At 44.7% G+C, this 12,667-nt stretch overlaps 2 protein-coding genes across 3 annotated transcripts in view; one reads left to right on the top strand and one right to left on the bottom strand.

Annotated features, from left to right (window-relative positions):
* Nucleotides 1-6,180, bottom strand: part of LOC129854885 (growth arrest-specific protein 2-like) — a 43,293-nt gene extending 37,113 nt beyond the window's left edge. The window contains exon 1 of one of the 2 annotated variants that reach the window (XM_055922018.1): nucleotides 5,859-6,180. The gene's annotated coding sequence lies outside the window, so the exon portion shown is untranslated. Of the gene's footprint in view, nucleotides 1-5,044; nucleotides 5,340-5,858 lie in introns of those variants that run through there. The other variant, XM_055922017.1, reaches the window with a different exon arrangement.
* Nucleotides 5,221-8,038, top strand: fancf (FA complementation group F). Its single transcript, XM_055922016.1, has one exon. It carries the CDS (start codon nucleotides 5,893-5,895, stop codon nucleotides 6,961-6,963), a length of 1,071 nt encoding a protein of 356 aa, XP_055777991.1. The 5' UTR covers nucleotides 5,221-5,892; the 3' UTR covers nucleotides 6,964-8,038.
* Nucleotides 8,039-12,667: the final 4,629 nt, after the last annotated feature.

Genomic DNA, 12,667 nt, shown 5'->3' with positions numbered 1-12,667 from the left:
TTCTTTCTATCCATCCTTCCGCTGCACATATATCCTTTTCCATCCTCCTCTACCGGTCCCCTTTCCATCCTCCTCTACCGGTCCCCAGTCCATCCTCCTATACCGGTCCCCTTTCCATCCTCCTCTACCGGTCCCCAGTCCATCCTCCTCTACCGGTCCCCAGTCCATCCTCCTCTACCGGTCCCCAGTCCATCCTCCTATACCGGTCCCCAGTCCATCCTCCTCTACCGGTCCCTTTCCATCCTCCTCTACCGGTCCCTTTCCATCCATCCTCATCTACCGGTCCCTTTCCATCCATCCTCATCTACCGGTCCCTTTCCATCCATCCTCATCTACCGGTCCCTTTCCATCCATCCTCATCTACCGGTCCCTTTCCATCCATCCTCATCTACCGGTCCCCTTTCCATCCTCCTCTACCGGTCCCCTTTCCATCCTCCTCTACCGGTCCCCTTTCCATCCTCCTCTACCGGTCCCCTTTCCATCCTCCTCTACCGGTCCCCTTTCCATCCTCCTCTACCGGTCCCCTTTCCATCCTCCTCTACCGGTCCCCTTTCCATCCTCCTCTACCGGTCCCTTTCCATCCATCCTCCTCTACCGGTCTCTTTCCATCCTCCTCTACCGGTCCCCTTTCCATCCTCCTCTACCGGTCCCCAGTCCATCCTCCTCTACCGGTCCCCAGTCCATCCTCCTCTACCGGTCCCCAATCCATCCTCCTCTACCGGTCCCCAGTCCATCCTCCTCTACCGGTCCCCTTTCCATCCATCCTCCTCTACCGGTCTCTTTCCATCCTCCTCTACCGGTCCCCTTTCCATCCTCCTCTACCGGTCCCCTTTCCATCCTCCTCTACCGGTCCCTTTCCATCCATCCTCTACCGGTCCCTTTCCATCCATCCTCATCTACCGGTCCCCAGTCCATCCTCCTCTACCGGTCCCCAGTCCATCCTCCTCTACCGGTCCCCAGACCATCCTCCTCTACCGGTCCCCAGTCCATCCTCCTCTACCGGTCCCCAGTCCATCCTCCTCTACCGGTCCCCAGTCCATCCTCCTCTACCGGTCCCCAGTCCATCCTCCTCTACCGGTCCCCAGTCCATCCTCCTCTACCGGTCCCCAGTCCATCCTCTTCTACCGGTCCCCAGTCCATCCTCCTCTACCGGTCCTCAGTCCATCCTCCTCTACCGGTCCCCAGTCCATCCTCTTCTACCGGTCCCCTTTCCATCCTCCTCTACCGGTCCCCAGTCCATCCTCCTCTACCGGTCCCCAGTCCATCCTCCTCTACCGGTCCCCTTTCCATCCATCCTCCTCTACCGGTCTCTTTCCATCCTCCTCTACCGGTCCCCTTTCCATCCTCCTCTACCGGTCCCCTTTCCATCCTCCTCTACCGGTCCCTTTCCATCCATCCTCTACCGGTCCCTTTCCATCCATCCTACTCTACCGGTCCCTTTCCATCCATCCTACTCTACCGGTCCCTTTCCATCCATCCTACTCTACCGGTCCCTTTCCATCCATCCTCATCTACCGGTCCCCAGTCCATCCTCCTCTACCGGTCCCCAGTCCATCCTCCTCTACCGGTCCCCAGTCCATCCTCCTCTACCGGTCCCCAGACCATCCTCCTCTACCGGTCCCCAGTCCATCCTCCTCTACCGGTCCCCAGTCCATCCTCCTCTACCGGTCCCCAGTCCATCCTCCTCTACCGGTCCCCAGTCCATCCTCCTCTACCGGTCCCCAGTCCATCCTCCTCTACCGGTCCCCAGTCCATCCTCTTCTACCGGTCCCCAGTCCATCCTCCTCTACCGGTCCTCAGTCCATCCTCCTCTACCGGTCCCCAGTCCATCCTCTTCTACCGGTCCCCTTTCCATCCTCCTCTACCGGTCCCCAGTCCATCCTCCTCTACCGGTCCCCAGTCCATCCTCCTCTACCGGTCCCCTTTCCATCCTCCTCTACCGGTCCCCTTTCCATCCCTCCTCCTCTACCGGTCCCCTTTCCATCCATCCTCCTCTACCGGTCCCCAGTAACATCCTCCTCTACCAGTCGTTCCCACGGAGGCCTGTAGATGACCCTGGATAGTGCAGCCATAACACATACCCCAGTATGGGAATTGTAGAATGCAGCTGAGTCACTCAATTAGGAAAACAACACATGCCAGTCTGTCTCGGTTGGCCCTCACTGCGCCCTGGACCAAATAACAGGTCCACCAGGGTCATCGCCAAACAACTTTTTCACACAAAAACAGAGCTGGAATAAAGCTTGAATCCTTAGTTGAAACAATAAAGCATCACCCCGCTTCTGTTTCGGTAAAAAGCTGAGGGATGGGCCTGGAGAAATGCAACCACTCTCAAATTAATTGACAGAGCTATGGATGCAAGGACTGACCATTTACAATGTTTACAAACATTGGAGTAAAACAAGCTTATATTTTGGTTTCTGATGAGTTGATACCAATGAACTAAGCTCATGAGGCATTTATACTGGCATCTTCATTAAATAGTATCCGCAAAACAACAGTCTCAACGACAACAGTGAAGAGGCGACTTCGGGATGCTGGCCTTCTAGGCAGAGTTGCAAAGAAAAAGCCATATCTCAGACTGGCCAATAAAAAGAAAAGATTAAGATGGGCAAAAGAACACCGAGACTGTACAGAGGAACTCTGCCTAGAAGGACAGCATCCAGGAGTCGCCTCTTCACTGTTGACGTTGAGACTGGTGTTTTGCGGGTCCTATTTAATGAAGCTGCCAGTTGAGGACTTGAGGCGTCTGTTTCTCAAACTAGACACTCTAATGTATTTGTCCTCTTGCTCAGTTGTGCACCGGGACCTCCCACTCCTCTTTCTATTCTGGTTAGAGCCAGTTTGCACTGTTCTGTGAAGTGAGTAGTACACAGCGTTGTACCAGATCTTCAGTTTATTGACAATTTCTCACATGGAATAGCCTTAATTTCTCAGAACAAGAATAGACTGACAAGTTTCAGAAGAAAGGTCTTTGTTTCTGGCCATTTTGAGCCTGTAATCGAACCCACAAATGCTGATGCTCCAGATACTCAACTAGTCTAAAGGAAGCCAAACAGGACAACAGTTTTCAGCTGTGCTAACATAATTGCAAAAGGGTTTTCTAATGATCAATTAGCCTTTTAAAATGATAAACTTGGATTAGCTAACATAACGTGCCATTGGAACACAGGAGTGATGGTTGCTGATAATGGGCCTCTGTACGCCTATGTAAATATTCCATAAAAAATCTGCCGTTTCCAGCTACAATAGTCATTTAAAACATTAACAATGTCTACACTCTATTTCTGATCCATTTGATGTTATTTTAAATGGATAAAAAAAAAATGCTTTTCTTTAAAAAACAAGAACATTTCTAAGTGACCCCAAACTTTTGAACGGTAGTGTACATCATTAATTTATAAGTCCAAAACATTGATGTAGCAACTAAGGATTCTAGTTTTAATAATAGTAATTGTATGCAACTTGATCAAATATTTGGTTTCAATGTGTCCAAAATTGATAAATATATTAGGCATATATAAATCAATTACAAGTTCAAATATATTTCCTTCTGTTAACAAGTCTAAATCAAATCAAATGTATTTCTATAGCCCTGAAGAGATGAGTCTTCAGTAAAGTCTACAGTGCCTATATTACTGATGTACGCCCAGTTAGTTCACAGTAGCAGAAAAGGTAGGTTTGTGATTTGTTTGCTTATGTAAATGCATTTTAAGGGGTGTTTTTGTCTCTTTTATGACAAATAAAACAGACTGCGTGCTTTGGTTTGAGGGCAGAGCAGATTAAATGTACTGTTACATAACAATCACATTCTTGAATGGAGAGAACGTTCTAACATTACGTGCATAAAAAAACTCACGCTGGGGCGACCGTTAGAGATATTTGGAACTCACACATGAAAGGGTTAAGTCAGTGCATGTGTTCATGTCATTACCCACTGGTTACACACTGGTTAAATCAATGTTGTTTCCACATCGTTTCAATGAAATTACATTGAACCAATGTGGAATAGATGTTGAATTGACATCTGTGCCCAGTAGGTATGCATTTTAATTTTTACAACTATTAAAAAAAAAAAAAAAAAGTTTATATTCTTGTCACTCATAAAATGAACCCGACCACAACAGTTTATACGTCCATGTTCAGCCAATTTAAAATGACATTAAAAACACACACACACACACACACACACACACACACACACACACACACACACACACACACACACACACACACACACACACACACACACACACACACACACACACACACACAAAATAAGAAATGTCTGAAAACAGTTAGATGGGAATATGACCACCCACTATAAACCAATGAAATGAAACATTCAGCATAATAAAATAAAACTTTTGAAGTTATTCATATGGACTTCATTAAAAAGGTTCGGCTGCAGCTAAAGACTTGTTTTAGAGGAGAATCTATTCAACGGACTAACTGACTCCACACAGGCCGCTTGTTTGGTAGATAAATGTTATTTGGTCTCATACATCAACAGTTAATCTACCTAAACATTTGATATTGAGCATATTTTGAGTTTTACTTGAAGCTATACAGAAGAATATCTCTCATACCAACCATGGAAATAAGACTACAGTTGTGTCGCCATCTGCCCATGGCTATAGGCCAGAGATGGGCAACTCCTTAAGGCACTGGAGCGTTGCATTCTAAACAGAATATCATGATTAGTTGATTATTGGAGTCAGGTGTGTTAACTTCGGCTGGGGGAGAAGTGTGACCTCACCAATCAGGCCCCTGAGGACTGGAGTTGCCCATCCTTGCTATAACCAAGCTTTTTCCTAAAACTCTGGGGGGGGATTTTATCTATAGAAATACCAATAGAAGTATTGTTGAATAAGTGACTGAAATCTTATCATTTGTTTCTGATTTATTCTAAATATGTAACAACTTCACAACAAATGCAATATAATATTTGCGGCTAAAGCGTACAGTATAAATCGTACAAAAACAACCCTACTAGACCAATCAGAGGCATGCAATCAACAGACCCGGTGCATCTTCCACTCACCCTATGCAAAGCAACTATTCTATCCGGACTGTCACTGTCCTCTCTTGCAGTGTCTAATCTCCTCCGTGCGTTCTGTATGCATACTTTTCACCATCGCTCATCTACCCTCCGCTCTGTCGCCGAAAACAGTGGCCCGGGGTAGATTCGGGCAATGCATAGCATATCTCTGTCTCTCAATCTGTCGAGGATCTTTTTTTTTGTGGAGCCTAGTGCTGCATTGCCGATAGGAGGGGAGTTTTTGATCAGTCACACTGGACTGACTGGTAGGGAATGTTATGCTGCATTCCCTCCTCCTTTCATTCTCTCTCTAATCTGACATTTGAGAAACTCGTTCGTGTGCAAGATTGTAATTAGATAGATGCTGAAGGAGAAGAGCATTAATTGGCCCAGCCACTGTGCAATTTTATGTATTGCAATTGCTCGATTATAAATGACTATAACACAATACAGTGACAAGAGTCGATGTACTTGTTCTTCTTCTACAATCTACACATATTCGCCAATTCAGGAAAAAAAAAAGAGGGTGAAACTCAAACGGAATAATACTCAAACGAAATATTTTCTCGAAGGACAATACATTTGTTCTATTCGCCAGGTTTTATGATTTACACAACTTTTATCTTGAGAACTTTTATTTTGAAGTGACTGTGACGCGCTCGCATTCCCGGAAGTTCACTTCACTTCACAACATCAACTGGTGGGGGGGAAAGAGAAGAGGACACGGAGAAAAGAAGTAACTTAAAACACGAAAGTGACTTTTCCAAACAACCTTTTGGAGTAATTTCAGCCGTCATTTTAACGTTTTCAAACTCACGTCCAAATGTTCTGAGAGCAGATCGCAGCGTCACATGGAGGCTGTTGTAAAGAACTTGGAGCGGACCATGGAGCTACTCGCTGTGTCGCAGACAGAGACGGTGCAGCGGTGGGACAAACAAACCCTGGACAGAGCCTTCCAATGGACTCAGTACTGCGAACACGTCTACACAAGGTTCCATGCAAATCCAACCGTCAGGGACATCTTGGAAAAACAACTACAGGTGACAAACGAAAGTTTACGAACAACTTTTCAGGGGTATACGGACATCACGTTTTCTGACCTGTCGCAGTGTCAACACTTGCTGCTTGTGGGGTTACTAAACAACGCCGCTGTTCCGAGCTCAGTCATCAAACTACTTTTCGACACTAGAACGGTTGGAGGTAAATCTAAGGACGCCACCGGTCATTGCACTGAGCTCATAGAAGTGAAATCAGCACGTAAAGTTTTAAGCGCCATTTATTTGAAACGCAGTACGTCCTTTCCTGGTCCTGATGTTGACGTGATAGGCATGACACTGATGGAGATATTGGATACCCTGCTCTCTCCAGCTTCTGGCGTGTCCAAGGTGGGCCTAGCAGAGAAGTTATTGGACAACATCTTACAAACCTGTGGTGAAAATGAAATCTTCTCAGGAGTCGTTGCTGCTGCTCTCCTGTCAAGGAAAAACAACAAAACAGCAACAACGGCAGCAACAACAACAAAAATGGCTTCAGAAGGAGTGTCATTAGACTTTATCCTGGCTTGGCTCCAGCAACACTACAGTTTACTCCAGCATATGTGTTCCACGTTGCCTATTGGACTTTTGATGGACCTCTACCAGCAGTCTGTGAGATTTAGAGTGACCTACCGTGACATGTTGAAGCAATGGGGGTCACAGTTGGAGTATGACATGGGAGAAGGAGAGTGGGTTCAAATGTATACCACCGACGGGGTGTCGTTCAAGACACTGTCTGACCATTATAGGTCGTTACTAGGGGCTTGTCCGTCAACAAAGGAGGACGTTGAGAGAGAGCTGACAGAACTGAAGGTTGCCGATGGGGACTTTGATGTTGGAGGTCTGAGTGTTTGGGGTGACCTCCTCTCAGAGCTGAACAAGGTCTGAGTGTTTGGGGTGACCTCCTCTCAGAGCTGAACAAGGTCTGAGTGTTTGGGGTGACCTCCTCTCAGAGCTGAACACGGTCTGAGTGTTTGGGGTGACCTCCTCTCAGAGCTGAACAAGGTCTGAGTGTTTGGGGTGACCTCCTCTCAGAGCTGAACAAGGTCTGAAATGTTAGTTATCTAAAAACGTGTAAAACATAGTCTGTTGCCATCAGTTGACACAACATGCTCTTGAATACAGAGTGACACAACATGCTCTTGAATACAGAGTGACACAACATGCTCTTGAATACAGAGTGACACAACAAATGAAAAAAAAATGGAGTTTACTTGTTTTTAGATAATTGACGTTAAAGGTTAAAAAAAAATCTATAAAACAGTTTGACAACCCTGTTTTGTAAGCTTTTAAATGAAATCAATCTCAACCGTTTCTCTTTTCCAGTGATGAAGACATCTCTCATGGTATGGTGGGGTATGTCTCGTTGTATGGTGGGGTATGTCTCATTGTATGGTGGGGTTTGTCTCATTGTATGGTGGGGTATGTCTCGTATGGTGGGGTATGTCTCGTTGTATGGTGGGGTTTGTCTCATTGTATGGTGGGGTATGTCTCATTGTATGGTGGGGTTTGTCTCATTGTATGGTGGGGTATGTCTCGTTGTATGGTGGGGTATGTCTCGTTGTATGGTGGGGTATGTCTCGTTGTATGGTGGGGTATGCAGAATAGGTCAACTCTGATCACCTTTATCTCCTGAATGTTTTGGCATTCAGGTCCAAAAATGTACTTTCTGACCACTTCCTCCATGGGCAAACATGTATGGAATTTTATTTTGTATTTTTATGAAAGCTGTCAAAAAGTGAATTGAAATGGATTTACCCCTCTCTTGAGCAGAACAAAGCCATGTGTAGCCTCATCAGTATTCTGTCATTGGCAGTCAGTGTTCGTTGGACAAATGAGGAACTTTGGCCTCGTTAGATACAATTAATTTAAATATATTTGTTAAAGGATACATGTTTTTGTGCTAATACATTCATATAAGTTTGTATCAATAACAGAATAAAGAAGAATTTCATTAAACAAATGTATTTTTATTTCAAGTGTGCAATAATACTGTCACCTCCCTTTTGTTGTCTTTTGGACAAACTGAGCTACTGAAACCTTTGTATTTATTATGGATCCCCATTAGTTCCTTCCAAGGCAGAAGCTACTCTTCCTGGGGTTTATTATGGATCCCCATCAGCTGCTGCCAAGGGAGAAGCTACTCTTCCTGGGGTTTATTATGGATCCCCATCAGCTGCTGCCAAGGCAGAAGCTACTCTTCCTGGGGTTTATTATGGATCCCCATCAGCTGCTGCCAAGGCAGAAGCTACTCTTCCTGGGGTTTATTATGGATCCCCATTAGTTCCTGCCAAGGCATCAGCTACTCTTCCTGTGGTTTATTATGGATCCCCATCAGCTGCTGCCAAGGTAGAAGCTACTCTTCCTGGGGTTTATTATGGATCCCCATCAGCTGCTGCCAAGGTAGAAGCTACTCTTCCTGTGGTTTATTATGGATCCCCATTAGTTCTTGCCAAGGCAGCAGCTACTCTTCCTGGGGTTTATTAAGGATCCCCATCAGCTGCTGCCAAGGCAGAAGCTACTTTTCCTGTGGTTTATTATGGATCCCCATTAGTTCCTGCCAAGGCAGCAGCTAGTCTTCCTGGGGTTTATTAAGGACCCCATTAGTTCCTGCCAAGGCAGCAGCTACTCTTCCTGTGGTTTATTATGGATCCCCATTAGTTCCTGTCAAGGCAGCAGCTACTCTTCCTGGGGTTTATTAAGGACCCCATTAGTTCCTGCCAAGGCAGCAGCTACTCTTCCTGTGGTTTATTATGGATCCCCATTAGTTCCTTCCAAGGCAGAAGCTACTCTTCCTGTGGTTTATTATGGATCCCCATTAGTTCCTTCCAAAGCAGAAGCTACTCTTCCTGTGGTTTATTATGGATCCCCATTAGTTCCTTCCAAGGCAGAAGCTACTCTTCCTGTGGTTTATTATGGATCCCCATCAGCTGCTGCCAAGGGAGAAGCTACTCTTCCTGTGGTTTATTATGGATCCCCATCAGCTGCTGCCAAGGCAGAAGCTACTCTTCCTGTGGTTTATTATGGATCCCCATTAGTTCCTTGCAAGGCAGAAGCTACTCTTCCTGGGGTTTATTATGGATCCCCATTAGTTCCTGCCAAGGCAGCAGCTACTCTTCCTGGGCCCCAAACACATTAAGATGCTTAAATTACATTTTAAACAAAAGATAAAATAGTACAACATAACATTATTACAACACTGTATAATACCAACGAACAACAATATTACAATGTATGTGTGTGTAGAGTGCGTTTGCTAGCGCTTGTGTGCACATGTGTGTCTCTTCACAGTCCCCACTCTTCCATAAGGTGTATTTTAATCTGATTCTACTGCTTGGCAGTATGTCCAACATCAGAATGAGCTAGTTAATGAAATCCAAATCTCAATGAGCAAGAGTGACAGATGGTAGCATCACACGTTGCCCAGGCAACCACTGCTTGAACTCTGAAGGCCAGAGAGAGGATGTAGTGCGCCTTCCAAATGAGTCCCCGGGGACACAAGGACCCGTGCCTCTCATTCACTATCAGAGCAGTTTGGAGAGGAGGAGGAGGAAAGCTAAGATGAGGTTCTAAGGTCGTCCTGTCTTTGATGATTCTAGAGGTTCTGATGTGTGAAAATATACTGAGCAAAAATATAAACGCAACATGTGAAGTGTTGGTCCCATGTTTCACAAGCTGAAATAAAAGATCCCAGAAATGTTCCATATGCACAAAAAGCTTATTTCTCTAAAATGTTGTGCAGAAATTTGTTTACATCCCTGTTAGTGAGCATTTCTCCTTTGCCAAGACAATCCATCCACCTGACAGGTGTTGCATATCAAGAAGGTGATTAAACAGCATGATCATTACACAGGTGCACCTTGTGCTGGGGACAATAAAAGGCCACGCTAAAATGTGCAGTTTTGTCACACAACACAATGCCACTGATGTGGGAGTGTGCAATTGGCATGCTGACTCGCAGGAATATCCACCAGAGATGTTGCCAGCTAATTGAACATTAATTTATCTACCATAAGCCGCAAACAACATCGTTTTAGAGAATTTGGCAGTATGTCCAACCGGCCTCACAACCGCAGACCATGTGTGGAGAAGCGAAGAATCCCAGTTTCAACTCTACCGGGCATATGGCAGACAAGTGTGCATGCCATCGTGTAGATGTGGTTTGTTGATGTCAACGTTGTGCCCCATGGTGGTGGTGGGGTTATGGTATGGACAGGCATAAGCTACGGACAACGAACACAATTGCATTTTATCGATGGTAATTTGACTGCACAGAGATATCGTGATGAGATCCTGAGGCCCATTGTCATGCCATTCATTCGCCGCCATCACCTCATGTTTCAGCATGATAATGTATGGCCCCATGTCGCAAGGATCTGTACACATTTCCTGGAAGCTAAAAATGTGCCAGTTCTTCGATGGCTTGCATACTCACCAGACATGTCACGACCCATTGATCATGTTTGGGATGCTCTGGATCAACGTGTGTGACAGCGTGTTCCAGTTCCTGCCAATATCCAGCAACTTCACACAGCCATTGAAGAGGAGTGGGACGACATTCCACAGGCCACAATCAACAGCCTGATCAACTCTATGCAAAGGAGATGTGTCGCGCTGCATGAGACAAATTGTGGTCACACCAGATACTGACTGGTTTTCTGATCCACGCCCCTACCTTTTGTTTAAGGTACAGTTTCTATGACCAACAGATGCATATCCCTATTCCCAGTCATGTGAAATCCATAGATTAGGTCCTAATTTATTTATTTCAATTGACTGATTTCCTTCTATGAACTGTAACTCAGTAAAATATTTGTAATTGTTGAATGTTGCATTTATATTTTTGTTCAGTGTACATCTATTGTATGGTCTGAGCTCCCGACTAGTAAATTCCTTTTGAAAATCTAATTCGAACCCTTAGCAGTCTCACATTTTGTAGGAATCTAAAATCTAAATTTATTGTGCAATATTTATTTATACGAATGTATGTTTCTGTTGTTATATTTGGTCCTGTAGCTGAATCAGTGCAAAACACAAATCAATGTTAAGCTAACTGATAAAGGAAATTGTCAGTGAATTTAGGATGATGTATTTCCATAACTCTCTGTGATAGTACGGGTAGCAGGTTGTCGACTCGAGTGACACTGAATAACAATTAGACTGTCTCACAGGCTGGCCAACGTAGGCCCTCATAGCCACCGGTGGAGGCTCCTCAGAGGAGGCAGGGCAGGACCATCCTACTTAGTGAATTTCATAAAAAATAAAAATAATTAAACATAAATATCTATAGTATAAAACTATACTAAATGTGTTCACGTCACCAAATAATTTATTAAAACACACTGTTTTGCAGTGAAGGTCTACAGTAGCCTCAACAGCACTCTGTAGGGTAGCACCATAGTTTCGCCAGAGGACAGCTAGCTTCAGTCCTCCTCTTGGTACATTCAATACAAAACCTAGGAGGCTCATGGTTCTCACCCCCTTCCATAGACTTCCATAGTAATCATAACAACTTCCAGAGGACATCCTCCAACCTATCAGAGCTCTTGCAGCATGCACTGACATGTTGTCCACCCAATCAAAGGATCAGAGAATTAATCTAGTACTGAAAGCATAAGCTACAGCTAGCTAGCACTGCAGTGCATAAAATGTGGTTAGAAGATGTCTCAATGAGAAAGACAATAGTTGAAAAGTTTTTAACAATTTAATTTCTTCAAAAATGAAGGAGACAGAGAGAGAGAGCTAGCAAGCTTTTGGTTTTACTAATTTATTGCCACAGGTGTAACTGCTAAACTGCTTGCTGACTGTACACTGTACTGCATGATTGTATCAGGTTTACTAAAGCGTTAGCTATGTTGATTATGACGTTAGCTAATATGGTGACAACAATGTAGGCTGTGTGTAGCCGGTAGTGGTTATGGTATGAAGGTTTGGCTTGGAAAGGTTTTTTCGCCTGATGTGTCCACAAGGGAACGGAAAAGGTGAGGAGAGTGCATAGATACGAGAAGGAATTATACAATGATCAAAGTGATCATGCTGTTTGTATGTGTCTGCTATGAAAGTGAAGTGTTTACGCGTGATCAGGAGTGTATTAATTCTGCCGATTCTGTTAAAATATTTCTTGAACGGAAGCAAATGGAACGAAACGAGGATCAACAGACCTGAATTTATCCAATAGAAACTCTTGTCTAATTAATGAATTAATTGTATTTTTTATTTAACCTTTATTTAACTAGACAAGTCAGTTAAGAAGAAATTCTTATTTACAATAACGGCCTACCCCGGCCAAACCTGGACGACGCTGGGCCAATTGTGTGCCGCCCTATTGTACTCTGAATCACGGCCGGATGTGATACAGCCTGGATTCAAACCAGGGACTGTAGTGATGCCTCTTGCACCGAGATGCAGTGCCTTTAGACCGCTGCGCCACTAGTGATTACACCCCAGATCAGCGAGATGCAGGTAAGAGGAGTGTGCAAGGCAATTTTGAATGTGTCAATGTCTGTCACCTTGATTACTCAAATTTCTCTCAACATGTGTGCACCTACATTGTAAACGTTCATTCACAGGCTAGGTTGTAGCAACTTCATGA

Source organism: Salvelinus fontinalis, chromosome 5 (genome assembly GCF_029448725.1).
Source record: "Salvelinus fontinalis isolate EN_2023a chromosome 5, ASM2944872v1, whole genome shotgun sequence".
NCBI lineage: Eukaryota > Metazoa > Chordata > Actinopteri > Salmoniformes > Salmonidae > Salvelinus > Salvelinus fontinalis.
This window is presented reverse-complemented; position numbering and strand designations above follow the sequence as displayed.